General features: G+C 36.4%; 1 protein-coding gene across 1 annotated transcript; it reads right to left on the reverse strand.

Moving 5' to 3' along the window:
- Positions 1-12,452: 12,452 nt before the first annotated feature.
- On the reverse strand, positions 12,453-12,898 carry LOC306657029 (small ribosomal subunit protein eS17-like). The gene has a single exon (XM_079132683.1). It carries the CDS (start codon positions 12,891-12,893, stop codon positions 12,486-12,488), a length of 408 nt encoding a protein of 135 aa, XP_078988809.1. The 5' UTR covers positions 12,894-12,898; the 3' UTR covers positions 12,453-12,485.
- Positions 12,899-18,090: the final 5,192 nt, after the last annotated feature.

The raw sequence follows: 18,090 nt of genomic DNA on the forward strand, positions 1-18,090 counted from the left end.
AGATTTTCAAAGCATCTACACTGATTAATTTTATTCTGAGAATCCGTTACATTTTTACATCAGATTTAAAATAATTTCAAATAATTCTCATTAAATCATAATATTAATAAGCACAAAAATTGTCACTAATTGGGTTACAATGTGCTTTCAGAAGTTCCATTCGGTAGAGTGTGAGACTGAGAGGCTTAATGCTTAAAGTGCACTATGTGTTGTCATACCTGCCTGGTTTCAAAGGTAGGCTGTAGCACTTACTATGGGACCTCAGGCTGGTTACTTCAAATCTTTCTTCATAGTTTGTTTTTCTGTGAAATGCTACTGGAAGTTGTACATGTAGAATCAGGGGAGACATGAGAAAAGCAGGCAAAGCCCACAATACACTATAAGAGCTCATATTAGAAAATGGCAGTGCCTCTGAATAGTATCCTTAGTCTTCTTGCTATGAGAATCAGTAGTGGTAGCAGTAATAGTTAATGCTTGCTGTGTGAGACCTTCCCATAAACTGTGTGTTATAGTTAGGATACAAGATATCTCCTGAAAGCTTCTGTGTACATGCAGGAATATTCAGAGGTGAAATGATTGGATTCTGAGAACTGTAACCGAATTAGTCCATTCTAGTTGAACAAATGACTGGGAAGTAACTGTAGAAAAGTGTGGAACATAGCTGGAAGAGGTGGGTCACTGGGTGCATGCCCTGGAAGGGTTCATCTTCCCCAAGGCCTCTTCTCCTCCTACACACTGCTCCTGGCTGCCAAGAAAGGAGCAGTGCTCCTCCACCATACCCATCTGCCATGATGTTCTGCTTCACCTTGAGCCCAGAGCAATGGACTCCAATAACAAAGACTGAACCTCTGGAACCAAGAGCCAAAATAAACTTTTTCTCCCCTAAGTTGTTCTTATCAGGTATTTTGGTCACAGTGATGCAAGTAGGACTGACTAACAAACTGTGGGCCATTCTGGGCTATACAATTATCAATATTCTGATATTTTCTGATTAATGTTGCTTTGTTTGTTTGTTTATTTGTTTGAGCCAAGGATCAAACCCAGGGCCTTATACATACTAGGCAAGTGCTCTACCACTGAGCTACATCCCCAGTCCAATATTGCTATTTCTTATGTGACCCCAAAAGAGAAATTTGTTTCTTTCCTATGTCTGAGATGGGAACCTAAGAAAAAGAAAAAGGAAATGTGAAACTGGGTAGCACACACCCACCTGTCAGGATTCCAAGTTTGAGGTCAACCTGAGCAACAGAGCCAAACTCTGTCACAAAATAAAATGAAAAGGGTTGGGAATATAGTACACTGCTAGAGTACTTGCCTTGTGTGAGCAAAGTCCTAGATCCAGTCTCCAGCACTGTGGGAAAAAAAAGAAGAAATGTGGAAACACCAAGAAATAAGTCAAGCAATTGAATATATGCAGGATGAAAAGTCAAAATGTTAGAATTCTTCAAGACCCCCATTTTCTCCTGGGACCTCAAATGTTTGTTATTGCTAAGACACACAATCATTTTCTACTTTTATTAAATAAGGTTATTATATTTTTATTGAAATATTACATTATTTTAAATATAAAAAGTGTTATTAGATTTTCTTAGTTATTTTGGACTCGGTGTGGGTAGGCTAGAGAGGTACCAGACAACTTTTATTTATATTTATCTTTACCCCTTCATTCTGTTTAAACATTTTTAGCCTGAATATGTAGTACTTTCATAATTAAAAAATAGTTAACAATTTTAATGAAAATATTTTAAGCTACACAAGAAAGCTATGAAGCAAAAAAACAAAAAAATAGATTCACTAGCTAACACATGACTTTAATAGAATCCTGGAAATGTTCTCTGATAAAAAATACAGGTAGTGTACTCCTCCTTCATTTTTATTTGACCTATCATTAATAATATTTGGATGCACTAACATAGCTAAGTCTGTACACTAGTTCATTTTAAAGTAGGTTGGTGTCATGAACAGTAAGGGCTGGGTGACTGATCAGAACCACAGTCTTCCCTGTCTTACTTGAATAACTCCTTTGTCTGGAACTTCTTGCCATCCATAAGTACAGGAATGTCTGAATTTACTATAAGACATACTCACTTAAGACTGGAGCCAAGCATTAGTTTCATTTTTGTTATGATATAGATTATAATAAATGATTTAAATAGCACTTTAAAGTCTTCACAGAATTTTTGAATCTATTATCTCATTTTCTCATCTAAATCACTTTGTGCAATAGGCAAAAACAGGTAAGATTTTATCTCCAAGTCCAATTTCTAATAGTGTATTCTGTCTTTTTACACAATCTGTTGTGTTAGTTATACAAGCCCAAGCTTCAGAGGTAATAGTCCACTTCCCAGCTACATCACATGAACAAGATTACTAGTAAAATTAAAATTTTTTATTGATTTCAGTGCCATCTAGATAGTATAGAAATTCATCATTTTTACAGGTATTACAAATATCTTCTATCTGGAAGTGGGTTTCCTATTCAATTTTTGTGGATTTGTTTTGTTTTGTTTTTGGTAGTGCTGGGGGTTAAGTTACATTCCCAGTCCTTTTTATTTTATTTTGAGATAGGGTCTTGCTAAGCTGCTGAGGGTCTTGCTAAGTTGCTAAAGCAGACCTCAAACTTGGAATCCTCCTGCCTCTGGCATGAGTCACTGTATACAGCTTTTGATAAAATAAGTTTTTCATATTAAATGAGTTTTAGATAATTTTCAAAAAATATTAAAGGTTTTTTATTTTTTAAATCACACTTAAGTCTTTAATTCACTCAAAGATTAATTTTGTGGTTTAGGTGAAGGGCAACCAAACTTCTTTTTGTCCCATATGATATATCAAATTTGCCAACTGCTACAATATAGCACAGACATCTGTTTTTCTGTTGTCCTTAGAGCCTACACCTATTTACTGAGTGGAATCTGGATCTACTTACTTTCTCCCCTTCTGAACAGGTAGCTTGTTCATCTTTGTCTATATCAAATAGTATTTGTCTATCCCTATGTTGACATTGCCTTGTTTTAATATAGCTCTTGGTCTTGAGAGTTGGTAGAGTACATTTTTCTCAACTTGTTCATCTTCAAAATTGTCTTGGCTACTTCCAGTCTTTTGCTTTTTCAGACATATTTTAGAATTGGTTTCTCAAGTACCACAGCAGGATGAAAGTCAGGATTTTAATTGGAATTGCAAAGATAGGATCATTTGAAGTGAACTGGTATTTCACACTGTTGAATCTATAATCCATAAATATGGTATTCCATTTCATTTATTTAGAACTTATTTGTTATTTCTTTTAATTTTTCCATAATCTTGCACATACTTGTTAAATTTCTATGTAATGTGTTGGGATTGTAAGTAAATTATTTTTAATAATTTTTTCAATTATTTCTTACTGATACATAGAAGTCTAACCCATTTTGTTGACTTTTCTCACTAACTCTAAAAATTTGGTTAAAATGCTGATAATGTGAGCCAACACTTACATGAGGTCCATGTGTTTGCACATATAAATTCAGTCTCCATAATAATCCAACAATGATAATGTGGATACTATTACCATCCTTATTTTACACATGTGAAAACTGAGGCTTAGGGAGTATTTAAAACTTGCCCAAAGTCCAACAGAGAGTAAGTGGCAGAGTCAATATTTGAAGCTGTGCTAATTGGTCCCAGAGTCTGTGCTCTTAATCGTTAGGTTATCATACTCCTCTGTTGAAGTTTTTTTTTTTTCCATTCATTTTCATATTGATAATTGTCAGTAAATAATGAAAATGTTATTCGTTCTTTTCTTATCCTTACACCTTGCATTCATTTTTCTTATGCTGCTATAATTTCCAACTCAATACTGAGCACAAGCTATTATGCTGTCACCTGTTCCTGATTTTAAAGGGATCAAGTTTTTACTGGTAAGATGTCTTTTAGTGCTCACAAAACTTCTGTGAGAAAGCAGGCAATTACTATTTTCACAATTGTACAGATACAGGAATCAGTCTGTACCTGAGAGTTGAAATAAACAGGCTCAGTATCACACAACTCAAGTTTTAGAGCTGGAGTTTTCATCCAGGTTAATTCTAACCACTCTTTTCCTGTGTGCCTTTGCTGCATGCATAAGTGTATATGTTTACAAAACCCAAAGCTAAAATAATTCATATTTCTTTAGAATTGCTTTTTTATATTTTCAAAAAAAGTAATTGAGTCAATCCTAAAATTAAAAATTCACACAGACCCCAATAAGTAGACCAGATAAAAGTAATTGCTCTGGTTTATATGGGACAGATGGCCCATGGCTGGGTCTGTTCTATACTTTCCACCTGTCCTGGAACCCACCTTCAGGTACCTAGGAATCCCACAGTGCCTGAAACTGAATCTTATACCTCTGATTTTGTGTTTCTCTCCTTTTCTAGAGACACAAGAAGGTGTTTGTTTTATTTTCTAGAAACTGACACTTACAAACACTCCCTTTACCCAAGTTCTTCCTCAGCATTTTGTTGGGCATTGGGCAGGTCAGGGTCACTCAGATCCTGTTTACTGCACCTCAGTGGCAATGGCCTGAAGGGGACACCAGTGTCAGTCCCACAGTTGGGTTTTCCTATTTGTTTTGTTTTGTTTTTTCCCTACAGTACACCTGATCCTCCAGTTGTCTGATAGCAATTCAGTAGAAGGGAAGAAGAGGCCCTCAAAGCTCTCTTAAATTACATTTTTATATTCCTCAGCGACAGCTGATCTCAGAAATAAGCTGCTAGTTTAAGGGAGGGGGGGTGACTGAGCATCTGTTGAGAGATTCTCAGTTGCCTGTTCTGCACTAGCAATCTGAGTGTCACTTCTGTACCAGAATTTTCAAAGAATGTCTCAAAATTAATGTAGAATATTCACCCATAGTTTATACTCTTCTGCCTAGGAGAAAGCTTTCTGTAAGACACTGCAGAAAACATAGGTTACTATATTCATCAAAACCATTTAATTGTGTTATGACCCTCCTTTCTTGATTTTTCTAAGCATGGCCTTCTAAAATCTAGACATCATAGAACTTGTCACAACCTTAATGGGAAACTCAGGAGGATTCTAAAAAAAGAAATCTTCCTATTTAAATTTAAAATAAATGTAACAGCTATATAATGTATATATAAAATAAATACTTGTGGTAGGCTGCATAATGGCCCTTAAACATATCTAGGTCCTAAATAATGGAACCTACAACTGTTACTTCTGTGTCAAAAGAGAACTTGGAAGATATGTTTAAATCATGCTTCTTGAAATGAGAGGATTGTTCTAAATTATCTTTCGTGGGCCCTAAATCTTATTATTATAAGTGGAAGGTTTGACTCAATAGAGAGGCTATGAGACCATGTCAGCAGAGAGGGGGATTTGAAGATGCTGTGCTTTCGGTTTTGAAGGTGAAGCAGGGGCCGTGGGCCAAGGAACGCCAGGCTGCAGCTCTGGAAACTGGAAAAGGCAAGGGAACAAGACCTTGCCTAGGGCTCTGAAGAGGGAATGGCTCTACCACACCTTGATTTCATTCCAGGGAGATTGATTTCAGACCTTCGACCTGCAAAACTATGAGAGAATAAATGTTTGTTGTTTTAAGATACAAGTTTTGTGGTAATTTGTTGTAGCAGTCATAGGAAACTAATACAATGTGCTTTAGAAACATGGCAAAAAACAAAAAAAAAAAATAAGAGGAATTTAAAAAATCACAGAAAGGCAATTACAAAATAAATTATTACTGTGTAAAGTTCCAAACTCCCAAGAATTCTAGACTAAGAATTTATAATCTGAAGATTTTTATTGTTGTTATTATTGTACCAATTTTCATCTTTTTTGGTGACACTAAAATCCATGCTCTGAAATTAACAAAATGTGCCCTGTATAGGGGTTCCCAAATGCTTGATCAGGGCATGGTACTGGTATTGGATGTGTTTTTTGTTGTTGTTGTTTGGTTGGGTTTGGTTTGATTTGGTTTGTTTTTTTAATCAGTCCTTGGATGAAGTGAGAAAAATAAAGACAATGTAATGAGTTTTCTCAAAATTAAATTTATTTAATTATTTGCTTTTATATGTTGTTGTTCCTTTATAAAAGCATATTATAATATGCAGTTTAAAAAATAATTTCAAGCGGTAAATTTGGAATAAGGCAGCAAAATTAAAAACAATTGGCCCCAACACTTTTTTGAAATCCTGCTGTTCAATTCATAAGCTTAGTAACTATTCACCTAAATCAATCAGTCGCAAAAATTGTTCTACTTTATTAACTATGCTAGGTTCTTATTGTTGATGTATCAAATTACTATGATTTTAGGGCAACAATTTATTATTTTTCTGCTCAGTAGATTAGAAGTCTGAGACGGGTCTCACTCAAGGAGACGGCTCCCTTTTGGAGGCTGAGGGCAGAATTGTTTCCTTGCTTTTCTCAGCTTCTGGAGGACTCTGCATTCTTTGGTTTGTAGCCCCTTCCTCCATCTTCAAAGCCAGCAACAGCAAACTGAGTCCTTCTGACGCCTCATGTCCTTCTCCGCCCCTACTCGTCTGCCTCCCTCTTTCACTTTTAATGATCCTTATGATTAACTGGGTCCACCTTGATAATCTAGGATAATCTCCCCATTTCAAGATCAGCTGATCAACTGCTTTAATGCCATCTGCAACCTTGATTTCCCTTCACCATGTAATCTGAAATTTTCATAAATTTCAGGGATTAGGACACATACCCCTACCTATTCATGGGAAGAGGTACATTATTTGATGTACTACATTAACAAACCTAGCCTTGATAGTAACTAGGACAAAAGTATTAGAGTTGATATGCCTTAATTTTTATTATTTCCTTCGGGTGAGGGGGCTGGTGTTGTAGCTCAGTGGTAGAGTATTTGCCTAGAATGTGTGAGGCACTGGGATCGATTCTCAGCACCACATATAAATAAATACAAATAAAGTTCCTTAGGACAAATTAGGAGTATTGGAATTGCTGAGCCAACTTATGTGTCTACCATAAAGGTTTTGAAGCATATTGTTAAATTTACAAAATCCGTACAGTACATTCATTGAGTGTCTACTCAAATATTACCTCTCTTTAGCCTTCCTTTCTTCCTGAGGGAAAATGAAAACAATTAAGTGTTATGCACTCTGTTAAGACCTGCCTTTTGATGAGATTGTAGACTTGTTAACAAGACAAACATTAATTAGATAACTACACACAAATATGTTGTGACAAACTAACTTACATGATCCTTCTCCTGCACATCCCTTGAACTTTATATCTAACTCCATTATGACAATTTCCTTAAACTTAATTGCTTGTTGTATTTTTTCTTCTTGTTAGACTTAGTTACTTGAGGGCAGGGACAAACATTTGTGACTATAGTGTCTAAGTGGGATAACATTTTATCTACATTCTAGCTCCACACATATTATGTATCTTTGGATAATTTTTGACCTCTTGTGCCTTAGTTTCTTGATCTATAAAATGAACGGGGATAGATATACTAATTATCTTGTAGGGCTGCATGAGGATTAAGTCTTAGGACATGTACAGAACTGAGAATAATGCTTGATGTGGTAAGTGCTCAATAATTATTAGCTATAATCATCTTTCCAAATCTAGTACAGTCTAAATATGTGTAATGTCTAACACCTAGCTTAATAGATAACTGCATTTAGTTATATTAATAATTCTGAGTTCTTTAACACAGTCAACAACTTGATAAAAATGACTAGGAAAAATTAGTATGTACTTTTTCCAGATGACACAAAATTGAAACTTTGATTCTAAAATACATCATTATTCTGCCTCTAAGAAAATTTGTCATCAGCTAAACACTGGCATAAATTACAACAAATTTAAAGAGTTAATTCAAAGATGCAACATTATTTAATGTGCTGCTATGGAAGAAAAATCACTACCAGTTAAAATATGGCCATATTTTTTGCTACTTAGAATTTTTATTTTATATTTATTGAAATAATTTTCCTAAATTTATTTGGGCTAGGATTTTTATCATACATCATAATATAAAGAGCAATGGACAAGGTCATGCAGTCCCAGGCAAATGCTGCCTGGCTAAGAGTGATTTAAAACATCATTTATTAGATGGTACATCCTGATTTTAGAGATGATAAAATGCACATTAGAATCAATGAAATCACATATATTTATATATTATGTACAATAGGGAGAGCCTTAGAATATGAAGATTCCTGATTCTCACCCTTCCATGGTAGCTGAGGCGGTCTGTGATGAGAGATGATGTCAGCTTTGCTGAGATACATATTGCACATTTTCTGTCTGGTGCACAGGACATGGTTCTTTGGTTAGTGAATGAAATTACTGGTGGATTAAGCACTCAATTCAGATAGCTAAGTGCACCCATGCAGAAAGTAACACTCTCTTTGCTATTTCATACCTAAATGTAAGAATATGGAAAGATTTCCTATAGCCCTCACAAATGACAAAAGTCTAGTATGAGGTAGTTACACACAAACAAGCAAAACTACTTAATTAAAGATAGAAAACATTTTTTCCAAGGCTTACTATGTGATAGATGCTATCATGAGGGCTCTACCAACATTTCCTCATTTAATTTCCCACAATTAATAACTTTACATAAAAGATATAAATATATATATGTCCATTTTATAGATGAAAAAAGTGAGTCAGTCTCTGGACTAAGTAAGTGATGTGCTTTAGGAAACATTGCTAAGAAGAGCTGAGCTAGTTTTGAGCCCTCATTTGTTTGAATTTTATTACTACCCTATATTGTCTATTATTAATTACATACATTACATCTAAGCAAATAAGTACTGCTTTCAATTTACTAAAATTAAGTTAGAGGGAATTTTTCTCTTTGTTCTATAATTCATCTGTCTTACTGGATAATTCTTATAAGACACCTCAGGAAAACATACTGTAAGAAAATAAACATTATTTAAGGAACAATAGCACAAAATGTAGATTTGATTTTTCTCCCAAACTTAAAATGCCTAAAATCAACTTCCCAAGGACACATGCCATCTCCAACTACTATTTAAAAATCATATATTCAATATCATGACTAAACAGCAATGTGCACACTATATGTATAGATATTGCTCATGTGTGTGAATATATATGTACACACATATGTATATCACTTCTTTGAAAAAGAAAAGCATGAATTAAAAATAGTTATTGAAGAAACTCCACAAACAAAATAGCTATTGTCGGTTAGAACACTGGGCAACTTCTTCTCTAGTGTATATAAGTATTAATAAATACATACTTCTATCATCTGAAAACTTGCTCTCATAGATGTAACTGAAGTTATGATATTCAAATCAATACGAAATAATACCTTATAATCTCTTTCCACATATCATTGAGATACAATAATCTGAACAATCACTAACATTCACTTTAAATACACACACACACACACACACACACACACACACACATACACTTAGTTGTTGATGGACCCTTAATTAATTAATTAATTTATATGATGTGCTGAGAATCGAACCCAGTGCCACTCATGCTAGGCAAGCACTTTACTGGGGTTGAGTCACAACACCAGTCCCTAACATTCACTCTTTAATTCAGCAAATAGACATTTTCTTACCACGACTGATTCTTGGCATCCCTACCAATGAGTTAGATGAAGAAGTGGTCTCAAAGTTCACTATCTATTGGAATCAATGGGAACTTTAAAATATACACTAATGATTGGGTACAACTTTGGAGTTTATGATTTAATTGATCTACAGTATGGCCTATGCATCAGGATTTTCTTAAGTTCTCCAACCATTCCAAGATAATGATCATGTGCAGCCAAAATTGAGACCCACTAATATAAACAGTTAGATAATAGAAAACACATCTGTAAGTTTGAGAAAGAAGGCTGACTCAAATAGCTTTTTTTTTTTTTTTTTATTGTAAACAAATGGGATACATGTTGTTTCTCTGTTTGTACATGGCGTAAAGGGATACCATTTGTGTAATCATAAATTTACATAGAGTAATGTTGTTTGATTCATTCTGTTATTTTTTCCCTTCCCCCCATCCCTCCCACCCCTCTTTACCCTCTATACAGTACTTCCTTCCTCCATACTTGCCCCCCTCCCTAACCCTAACTCTAACCCTAACACTAACCCTTCCCTCCCCACCTCAAATAGCTTTTGAATTAGCTACAGATTTCAATGTATATCTGTTCTTCTAACACCATAGATAATGGAGACTCAGTTATGCTGTCAAATATACTTGGCATTTCATGGACCAGAAACTAAAGCCAGATCATTATCTCATTATAACTCTGCTCCTAAAATTATTTTATTTGTTTATGGAATTCTGTAACAAATTTATGTTTGGATCATTGCACCAGAAAATCCAATAGTACTACTGTCTTGGGGGAGGGGATTGGGAGCATGCAGTAATAAGGTTTGAAATTTATAACTTGCCATCTTAGGCAGTAATCCTAGCCAAGTTTCTTAAAAGACAATTTGACACACTAATAAAACTTCTGCCAAAATAATCTTTTGCAGAGCCAAAATAACTTTAGGTATGATAAACTGGCCTCAATACATGAACTTATGAAACAAACAATTGTAACAGGCTATTTGTAGTTCTTTTTTTTTTTTTTTTTTTTTTTTTAAGGAGAAAAAGTTTATTTGAGGGCTTACGGTTTCAGAGGTCTTAGTCCACAGAAGGCTGGCTCCATTCCTTGGGGCTGGAGGTAAGGCAGAATATCATGGCAGAGGTGTGGCAGAGGGAAGCAGCTCACACCCTCAGGAAGCAGAGTCTCCACTCAACAGATACAAATATATATACCCAAAGTCATGCCCAGATTCCAATCTCCTCCAGCCACACCCTACCATTTCAATTAATCCCACCAGGGATTCATTCACTGATTGGGTTAAGACTCTTACCACCTAGTCATTTCTGCTCTGAACCTTCCTGCATTGTCTCTCATGTGAGCTTTTGGGGCACACCTCACATCCAAACCATAACATTCTGCCCCTATCTCTCAAAAGCTCACAACCATCTGACAATGCAAATACATTTAGTCCATGAGTTCCCATAGTCTCAACAGTTCTGAGATTGCTCAAAGTTCAAGTCCAAAGTCTTTGAGGCTCAAGGCAGTCTCACATTGTGAGCATCTACAAAATTGAAAGCAATTTACAAATATCCAACATATAAAGGTACTGAGTAAACATTTCCATTTACAAAAATAGGGGCATAGAAAGAAGGGATGGGACCAAAGCAAGACCAAAATCCAGCTGGGCAAACAAGATGTGTAACTCCATGTCCTGTACCTGCAGCACATGGCATCTTGATATTCTTTCTGAAGCGTTATGGAAAATAATGTTCTGTAAGACAGCTCCTCAAGAAAAGGGAGGGATGGTGAGGCTTGGAAGGAGGGAGGAGAAATTGGCCAAACTGCAAACCTCTCCCAGAGCATTCTTTCCTGATAATGGACCCTGGGAGAAAGGGGCAACACCCAATGCTGGGTCTTAAACCTTGACCTTCCCCCATGGTGAATTAGTCCTAAATGACAATGGGCAAGATTTGAGTACTTATCCCTCAGGATCCAGACTCTTATCTCCCCAGTGAGTTTTGGCCTTTTTACAACTTCCCTCCTAAAATTAAAATTTTAACCTGTACGACTAGCCCCTAACGGTCAAAACTGCAGGTACACAGCTTCCAACGATTATATCATTGCACCCTGTAAAACCAAAAATCCCCTCTGAGGGCTATTTTCCCATCTGGAAAATTGGCCCCAAGGGTGCCCCAGTCCGCAAAGGAAGAAAGGCTTCTCTGAATCCGTTGAGGTCTGCTTCCCGTCCTTTTGCACTTACTCTCTCCAAATGGCATGCGTAGCTCCGCCCCTGTGGCCTTGTTCCTCACAGCTCAAGTGGCCTTTCTTTTGACTTGCCTCTGCTCCTTTCCTGCGGCTTTCCTAGGATGATGTCCCATGTTACTAGCATTTCTTAATTTTGGGGGTTTCCGGCAGCTTCGACTTCCTCCTCACCTCTCCACACTTTGACTTCTCAGCGGGGCCCGCAGGGACTCTGACCCTGCTCACTTTGCCTGGCCTCCCAGGCCTTCATTGGAAATCTTGGTGGAAGCCTCCATGATCCCTTAACTCCAGCACCCTGCATTCCTGCAGAACCAGCCCCACGTGGTTCAAACCAAGGTCTGCTGCCATCTGGAATAGTAGCCAAGCCTCCAGGAACCCTTGCTGCTGCAGCCTCGGAGGGTCTGGGTGGCTGAGCACGTTGAAAAAAACTTCCTAGACCCCCTCGTGCAAGAAGGGTGCCCCACTGGTCTCTTCTCAAGAGAATTTTCACCTTTCCTCCCTGGGGCTTGAGAGAGGGGTGGTCTTGCCAGCTCCTGAGATGCCCTCCAGCCCTCCGGCCATCTTTCTCAGTGTCTCTGGGTAAAGTCTTTAGCATTCCTCTAGTGGTGGTAATGTCTTTTTTTTTTTTTTTGGTCCCAGGTTTATTGAAAATATTACAGCATAGCAGAAAGATTCAGACAGCTCCACGTGGCGTATTGAAATTCATCCCCGCAGTAGGCTGAGTGACCTGCAAGTTGGAGAGACTGCCGAAGTTCAAAAACTTCAGCATTTCCTTAGTGTCAGGATTTACTTCAATGATCTCCTGATCCAAGGCAGAGACCTCAGGAACATAATTATCTCTCCTTTCTCTCTCCTCTTCCTGCAGCTTAATGGAGATGCCTCTCACAGGGCCTCTCTGAATCCCCTTCATCAGATGTGTGACATACCCTGCGATCTTGTTGCGGAGTTTCTTGCTGGGAATAATGGCGATCTCCTCGCACACGCGCTTGTTGGTATGGAAGTCGTCGCCCAGGCGGGTGTAGTACTTCTCCATGAGAACCCCGGCTGCCTTCTTCACAGTTTTGGTGCAAACGCGGCCCATGTTGGCGGGTCAGTTTCAGAGGTCTTAATCCACAGAAGGCTGGTTTCATTCCTTGGGACTGGAGGTGAGGCAGAACATCATGGCAGAGGTGTGGCAGAAGGAAGCAGCTCACACCCTCAGGAAGCAGAAAGAGCTATTTGTAGTTCTTCTGTTGCTGTTTGCTTGAAAAGTATACATGGGAGAAAGAGATATTATGTACAAGTGTAGAAATGCAGACAGGCTTCCAAATGATGATAATTTCTATTCAATATAGAATTTTATAACTTTTAAAGATTATTCACAACATTCTTCATTTGGGTTCTATGGTTAAAGAAGTCACTTCACTTCTTAGTAATGTTCTTTCTTTCCTTTTCCTTTTTTTTTTTTTTTTTTTTTTTTTGCAATGCTGAGGAATCAATCCCAGGGCCTCATGCATGCTAGATAATTGTTCTACCACTGAGCCACATCACCAGCCTGGTAATGCTCTTTCTTATCTTAAATAAATGTTTTTATAGCTCAAGCAGTGTGCTAATAAGGTAATTTAACAGAGAATTCATGATTGGTTGATGAGAAGTGATCATCATGCTGTCAGGAAATATAAGGTAAGTCACTATGATGTTTATATCTGGCATTATTGCTGTTTCTAATTAGCATATTTACCTCTGGTTCAGATTCTACATCATTATCCTTCAGTACTTCACTTTACATATCTCCTTAATGTTATGTCCTCTAAATAGACAATTGGCAACTGCAATAGTAAACACTGCATAAGAGGAAAATATGACCTCTTAAGAGGAAAGAGTCATCTACTGGGACTTGATGTTAGCAAATGAATATTCATTCAAATAAACATCTGTTACTTCCACAAGCCACTGCAATAAATCAGTTTTAAGAAGCTGTACAGAGATGAATATCATATCACCTTCCCTCACCCCCAATCAATCTCTTATAATGGGATCCCTTTGTTTGTATTTTGTATCACACATACTACATTAAAACACACTGTAGTTACTTAGCTCAGGCAACACAGAGCCTGTGCATATGCTCCTGATATCAGTCCCTGATAGCTGTTTTAATTATTTGATATTTGCAACACACAACTTAGGTGAGTTCATCAAGTTTTGTGGTTGCTAATCCTCCAATCGTGATCCTCATTTGCAGTCTCAATCCTCCAATTGCGATCCTCGTTTGCAGTGTCTTTAGTAAGCAGGTGCATGTTTTTGTAGCAAACTGACTACTTGTGCACACACATATACATGTATGTGTATGCAGACATATATATACAAACTTTACTAGAATAATTATACTCAGATTGAGTTGTTATTCAAATATTATTTACACCAGACTAGGCACAGATTGCCAGTTGATGCTTGGAATTTTCCCCAGACAACAACCTTAAATGACCAATATTTTTATATACTCACATAGTTAATGCACAGTTATAATTTATTAGTATCTTATGTTCTTTACAGAGAGTAAGCAATTTCATAATTCTATAAACTATTCTTCAACCTGCATTAGGCACACATGAACTTCTTGTTCCCGTTAAGAAGTGAAGAGTCTAATTAATGTTAAATGTTCCTAAATTCTAATTTTTGGGGACTGGGCTGTGGCTCAGTGGTAGAGTGCTTGTCTAGCATGTGTGAGACACTGGGTTTGATTCTCAGCACCACATATAAATACATAAAATAAAGGACCATGGACAACCAAAACTATTATTTAAAAAAATTCTAATTTGGGGATATTTTTAAATGTAAAGCAATTTAGATTTCAATAAGAAACACTTATTATTTAATATTTAACCATTTTTTTTCTAATCCTGAAATGCCAAAGTACCACAGTTTACTTTTCATAATCTCTTACTTTTTAAGAATTATTCCCCTTTGGAAGACTTTTATTCTGTTAAGAGCCACTGACTTGTTCCACACCAGTAAGGAACGATTTTGAAATAACTTCAGCTGTTTTCTTTTAATGGAAGTGGAGAGAGAGAGAGTAGGATGTTATATATATTTGATTTAACAAATACAATAATTTAAAATTTAGGTCAACATTGTAACAGGCTAAAAGGGATAGTAGAGAGAAGGGAAAACAAAATGGCATAAAGGCAGAGAATGAACTAGACAGAGATTGGTAGAAGAAAAAAATGCCCAGAAGGACCACCGTCATTTTTAATTTTTACTGGAGCTTCCTTACTGCTTCTCCTTATCGGACAGTCTCTGTTAACCCCACAATCCAAAGACTATTCCAAAGTATCCCTGTGGTCTCCAGAAACCACAGCACTTATTCATTCTTCACTGGCTGTCAACATCCCCAGCCTCTTCCAGAGGTCCCAATCTTTTCCTTGCCAACTATAGGGCCAATGATGCTATTAGTTCCTTCTCCTCCTTTCCATCCCTTCACTTGGAATGTCACTTCTTTCTTCAGAGGTGGCACAGCATAATAGCCAAGAGTATTGGGTTCCAGGGTCAAAGTTCATCATTTATTAGTCACGTGACCTCATGCATGTTGCTTTCTTTCTGTCTCAGTTTCCTTGTCTAGAACATGAACATGTAACAACAGTATATTTACATGAGTCAATGTATGTAAAATAGAGCATAAAAGTAAGTGCTACAGAAGTTTTTGCTATATTTATTCAACAAATATTTACTGAGTTCCAGCAGAGTGCGAGGCAATGGTGATGGGATAGTGATGGCAGGGAGTGGGTGAGAGAGCCCAACATCTCAGCTGGAAGGTTGATTTCTGAATTCTAATCTTCTTTTTTAAAAAAGGATAACTTACCACAATGCGAAAAATAATTCAACTGCTGCTTTTTAACCATATAATTATCCTAAGATAGAACTGTTTTCCATCTACTCAACCAGTGCTTACTTCTTCAGAGCCTTCTGTGTGTGTGTGTGTGTGCTCGCACACGCATATGTGTGTTCGGGAGGACATGTCACCAACATTCAAAAATAGTTTTCACATTTTTGAATAGGTACTCAATTTGTTTATTGAATAACTATATAAAGCTGCCTTTTACATCTTCTGGCCTTCCCTCTAATGTATTTGAGGTCAGTAAAAACACAATTCTAAGGGGCTGCTTATTATATAAAGAATGGGTGGATGAAATTCTGCCATTGTTTGTTTGTTTGTTTTAGGTGGGAAGCTCCTCTTTTAGGACTTTGAGGATCTCCCTCTTTAACTATCCTCTGAGATTACAAGCCCTTCAGAGCGGAAATGGTAGTATATCTTGTTTGGCACATATCCCTCTAGCCCCTTAAAAGTCATTTGTTTAATTTTTTAAATGAAAAAATAAAGTGCTACATATGTGAATAATTATATTTCTTAAATCAGTTGTGTGTATGTGTGTGTGTGTATGAGTAAGCAAGCAATGGCCATAATGTAAGTCACAGATTTTTTTTTAAAGGATATTTTTCTAAGGACAAGAAAAAAAAATAAAGTTTAGAATTAATCAGATCAGGAAGTAGAAATCTTGCCTGATATAAACAACCTTATTAAAAATGAATAATGATATCAATTATTTTCTTTACAAAACCCAAACAACTAGAATTACCAGTATTCATTTTCCTATTTAAATTGATAGTTGGTTTGGACACAGATATATTCAATAGCGAGAATAACAGAAGGAAAGGGGATGGCTAATTATGGTATCCTTTATAGAAGAAAGACATTAAAAAATGTAAAGCCAAGCTGAATTTAATAGGTAAGCAATTCATGTAGACACATATGACCTTACATCACTGCTGGCATAAGTCTGGCCTTTAAGCACTATTAGTGTTTAAAACAAATTAAAAAAAAAAAAAAAGGCTACCAACCATGTTAGTTAATTCAGTTTGTTCAATAATGTTCATTTAAACAAGAACATAAATTGTTGGGATTTCAGAATTGGAAAGGACCTCCAACTTCTTCATTTTTCCAATCAAAGAAGACTAAAGCATTACAACCAGAACTAGAACCCAAGATGACAGTGGAGAAAATTGGTTCAAATAAGTAATGGCTTTATTCTCCATCAATACCTTTAAATCCTTCTTCCAAATGAGTCTGAGATTGACTGGGGTTAACTGATTTTAATCTTAATTGCCAGCATTTAGCTTATAGATCACATAACTTGATCTCATCTGGGCAGACATTTTATTAAGTAGGTTAGGAAAATTTTGTTGCCCCACCGTATTTTTAGAAAATAGAATAAGCTCGTAGCCCAATATTCATTCTCTGAGCATGGTTCTATTAGAAGTGTGAAGAGAAAATGTGGTCATTGTTCTCCCTGACATTTATTTCAGAGGTTAGGTTAATATACCAAACACCCTTAATTTATTCAAATGTACAAATCTATTGTTCTTTAATTTCTCTAGGTACTTTCATTTCCTGTATGCTTGCCCTTTGGTACCTTTCATGAAAATTGTTTCCATAAATATAATAGGCAATGAGAAAAGACCATTTTTCTTCTTGCTTTTCTGTAACAGAAGGAATTCTGTTAGCTTTCAATGTGAAGGTAACTCAGTCATCATCAGGAATTATTCACTAAATATTTTATGCTAGGTACTGTCATAGGTACAAAAATGAGATATGGACCCTTTCTTCATTCTAGTTAAAGGAGAAAAATATTAAAGAAATAATTACACAAGTATTGACTTACGGAACTGTGATAAGTATTATCAAAAATAAATAGGATATTATGAATGATTATAAGAGTATTACCAAATTTTACTACCATATCAGAAATGTTCTCTTTCACACTTTTGGACAAGGTAGAGAAAAGACTATTAAGATTTCCAAGAACTTCCTGATGACATCCAAATTGACAACCTCTCTATAAACTGATGACTTGGGAGACTGGACTCTATGCCATGGTGGAGATAACAGTATAGTGGAATGGATTCCAAAATTCTGTCCAAAGGAGCTACTGTTAGAACTTTAGGGAAGTCTTTTAGTGTCTCAGTTCCTCAGTTTCCTTGGTTAAAAGAGTCTAGTGCTTCAACATTCTCTTTTGGCTTACACGTTTCAGAACTAAATATTCATTAGATGGTAAGCCCACGTTGGATTTTTTCCTTACCTCAGCTCACACATACTGAGTATATTCTTACTAAGAGTTATTTATCACTTTTGTTTTAACCCACCTTGTGTTGTTCACTTTCTCTGAGTTATTTTTGGATATTACAATCCAGGCAAATTAAGATCATATGCAACTTAGCATTTTACTAGACATCCCTCTGAGAGA

This window comes from Sciurus vulgaris (genome assembly GCF_902686455.1).
Source record: "Sciurus vulgaris genome assembly, chromosome: 3".
Classification (NCBI taxonomy): Eukaryota; Metazoa; Chordata; class Mammalia; order Rodentia; family Sciuridae; genus Sciurus; species Sciurus vulgaris.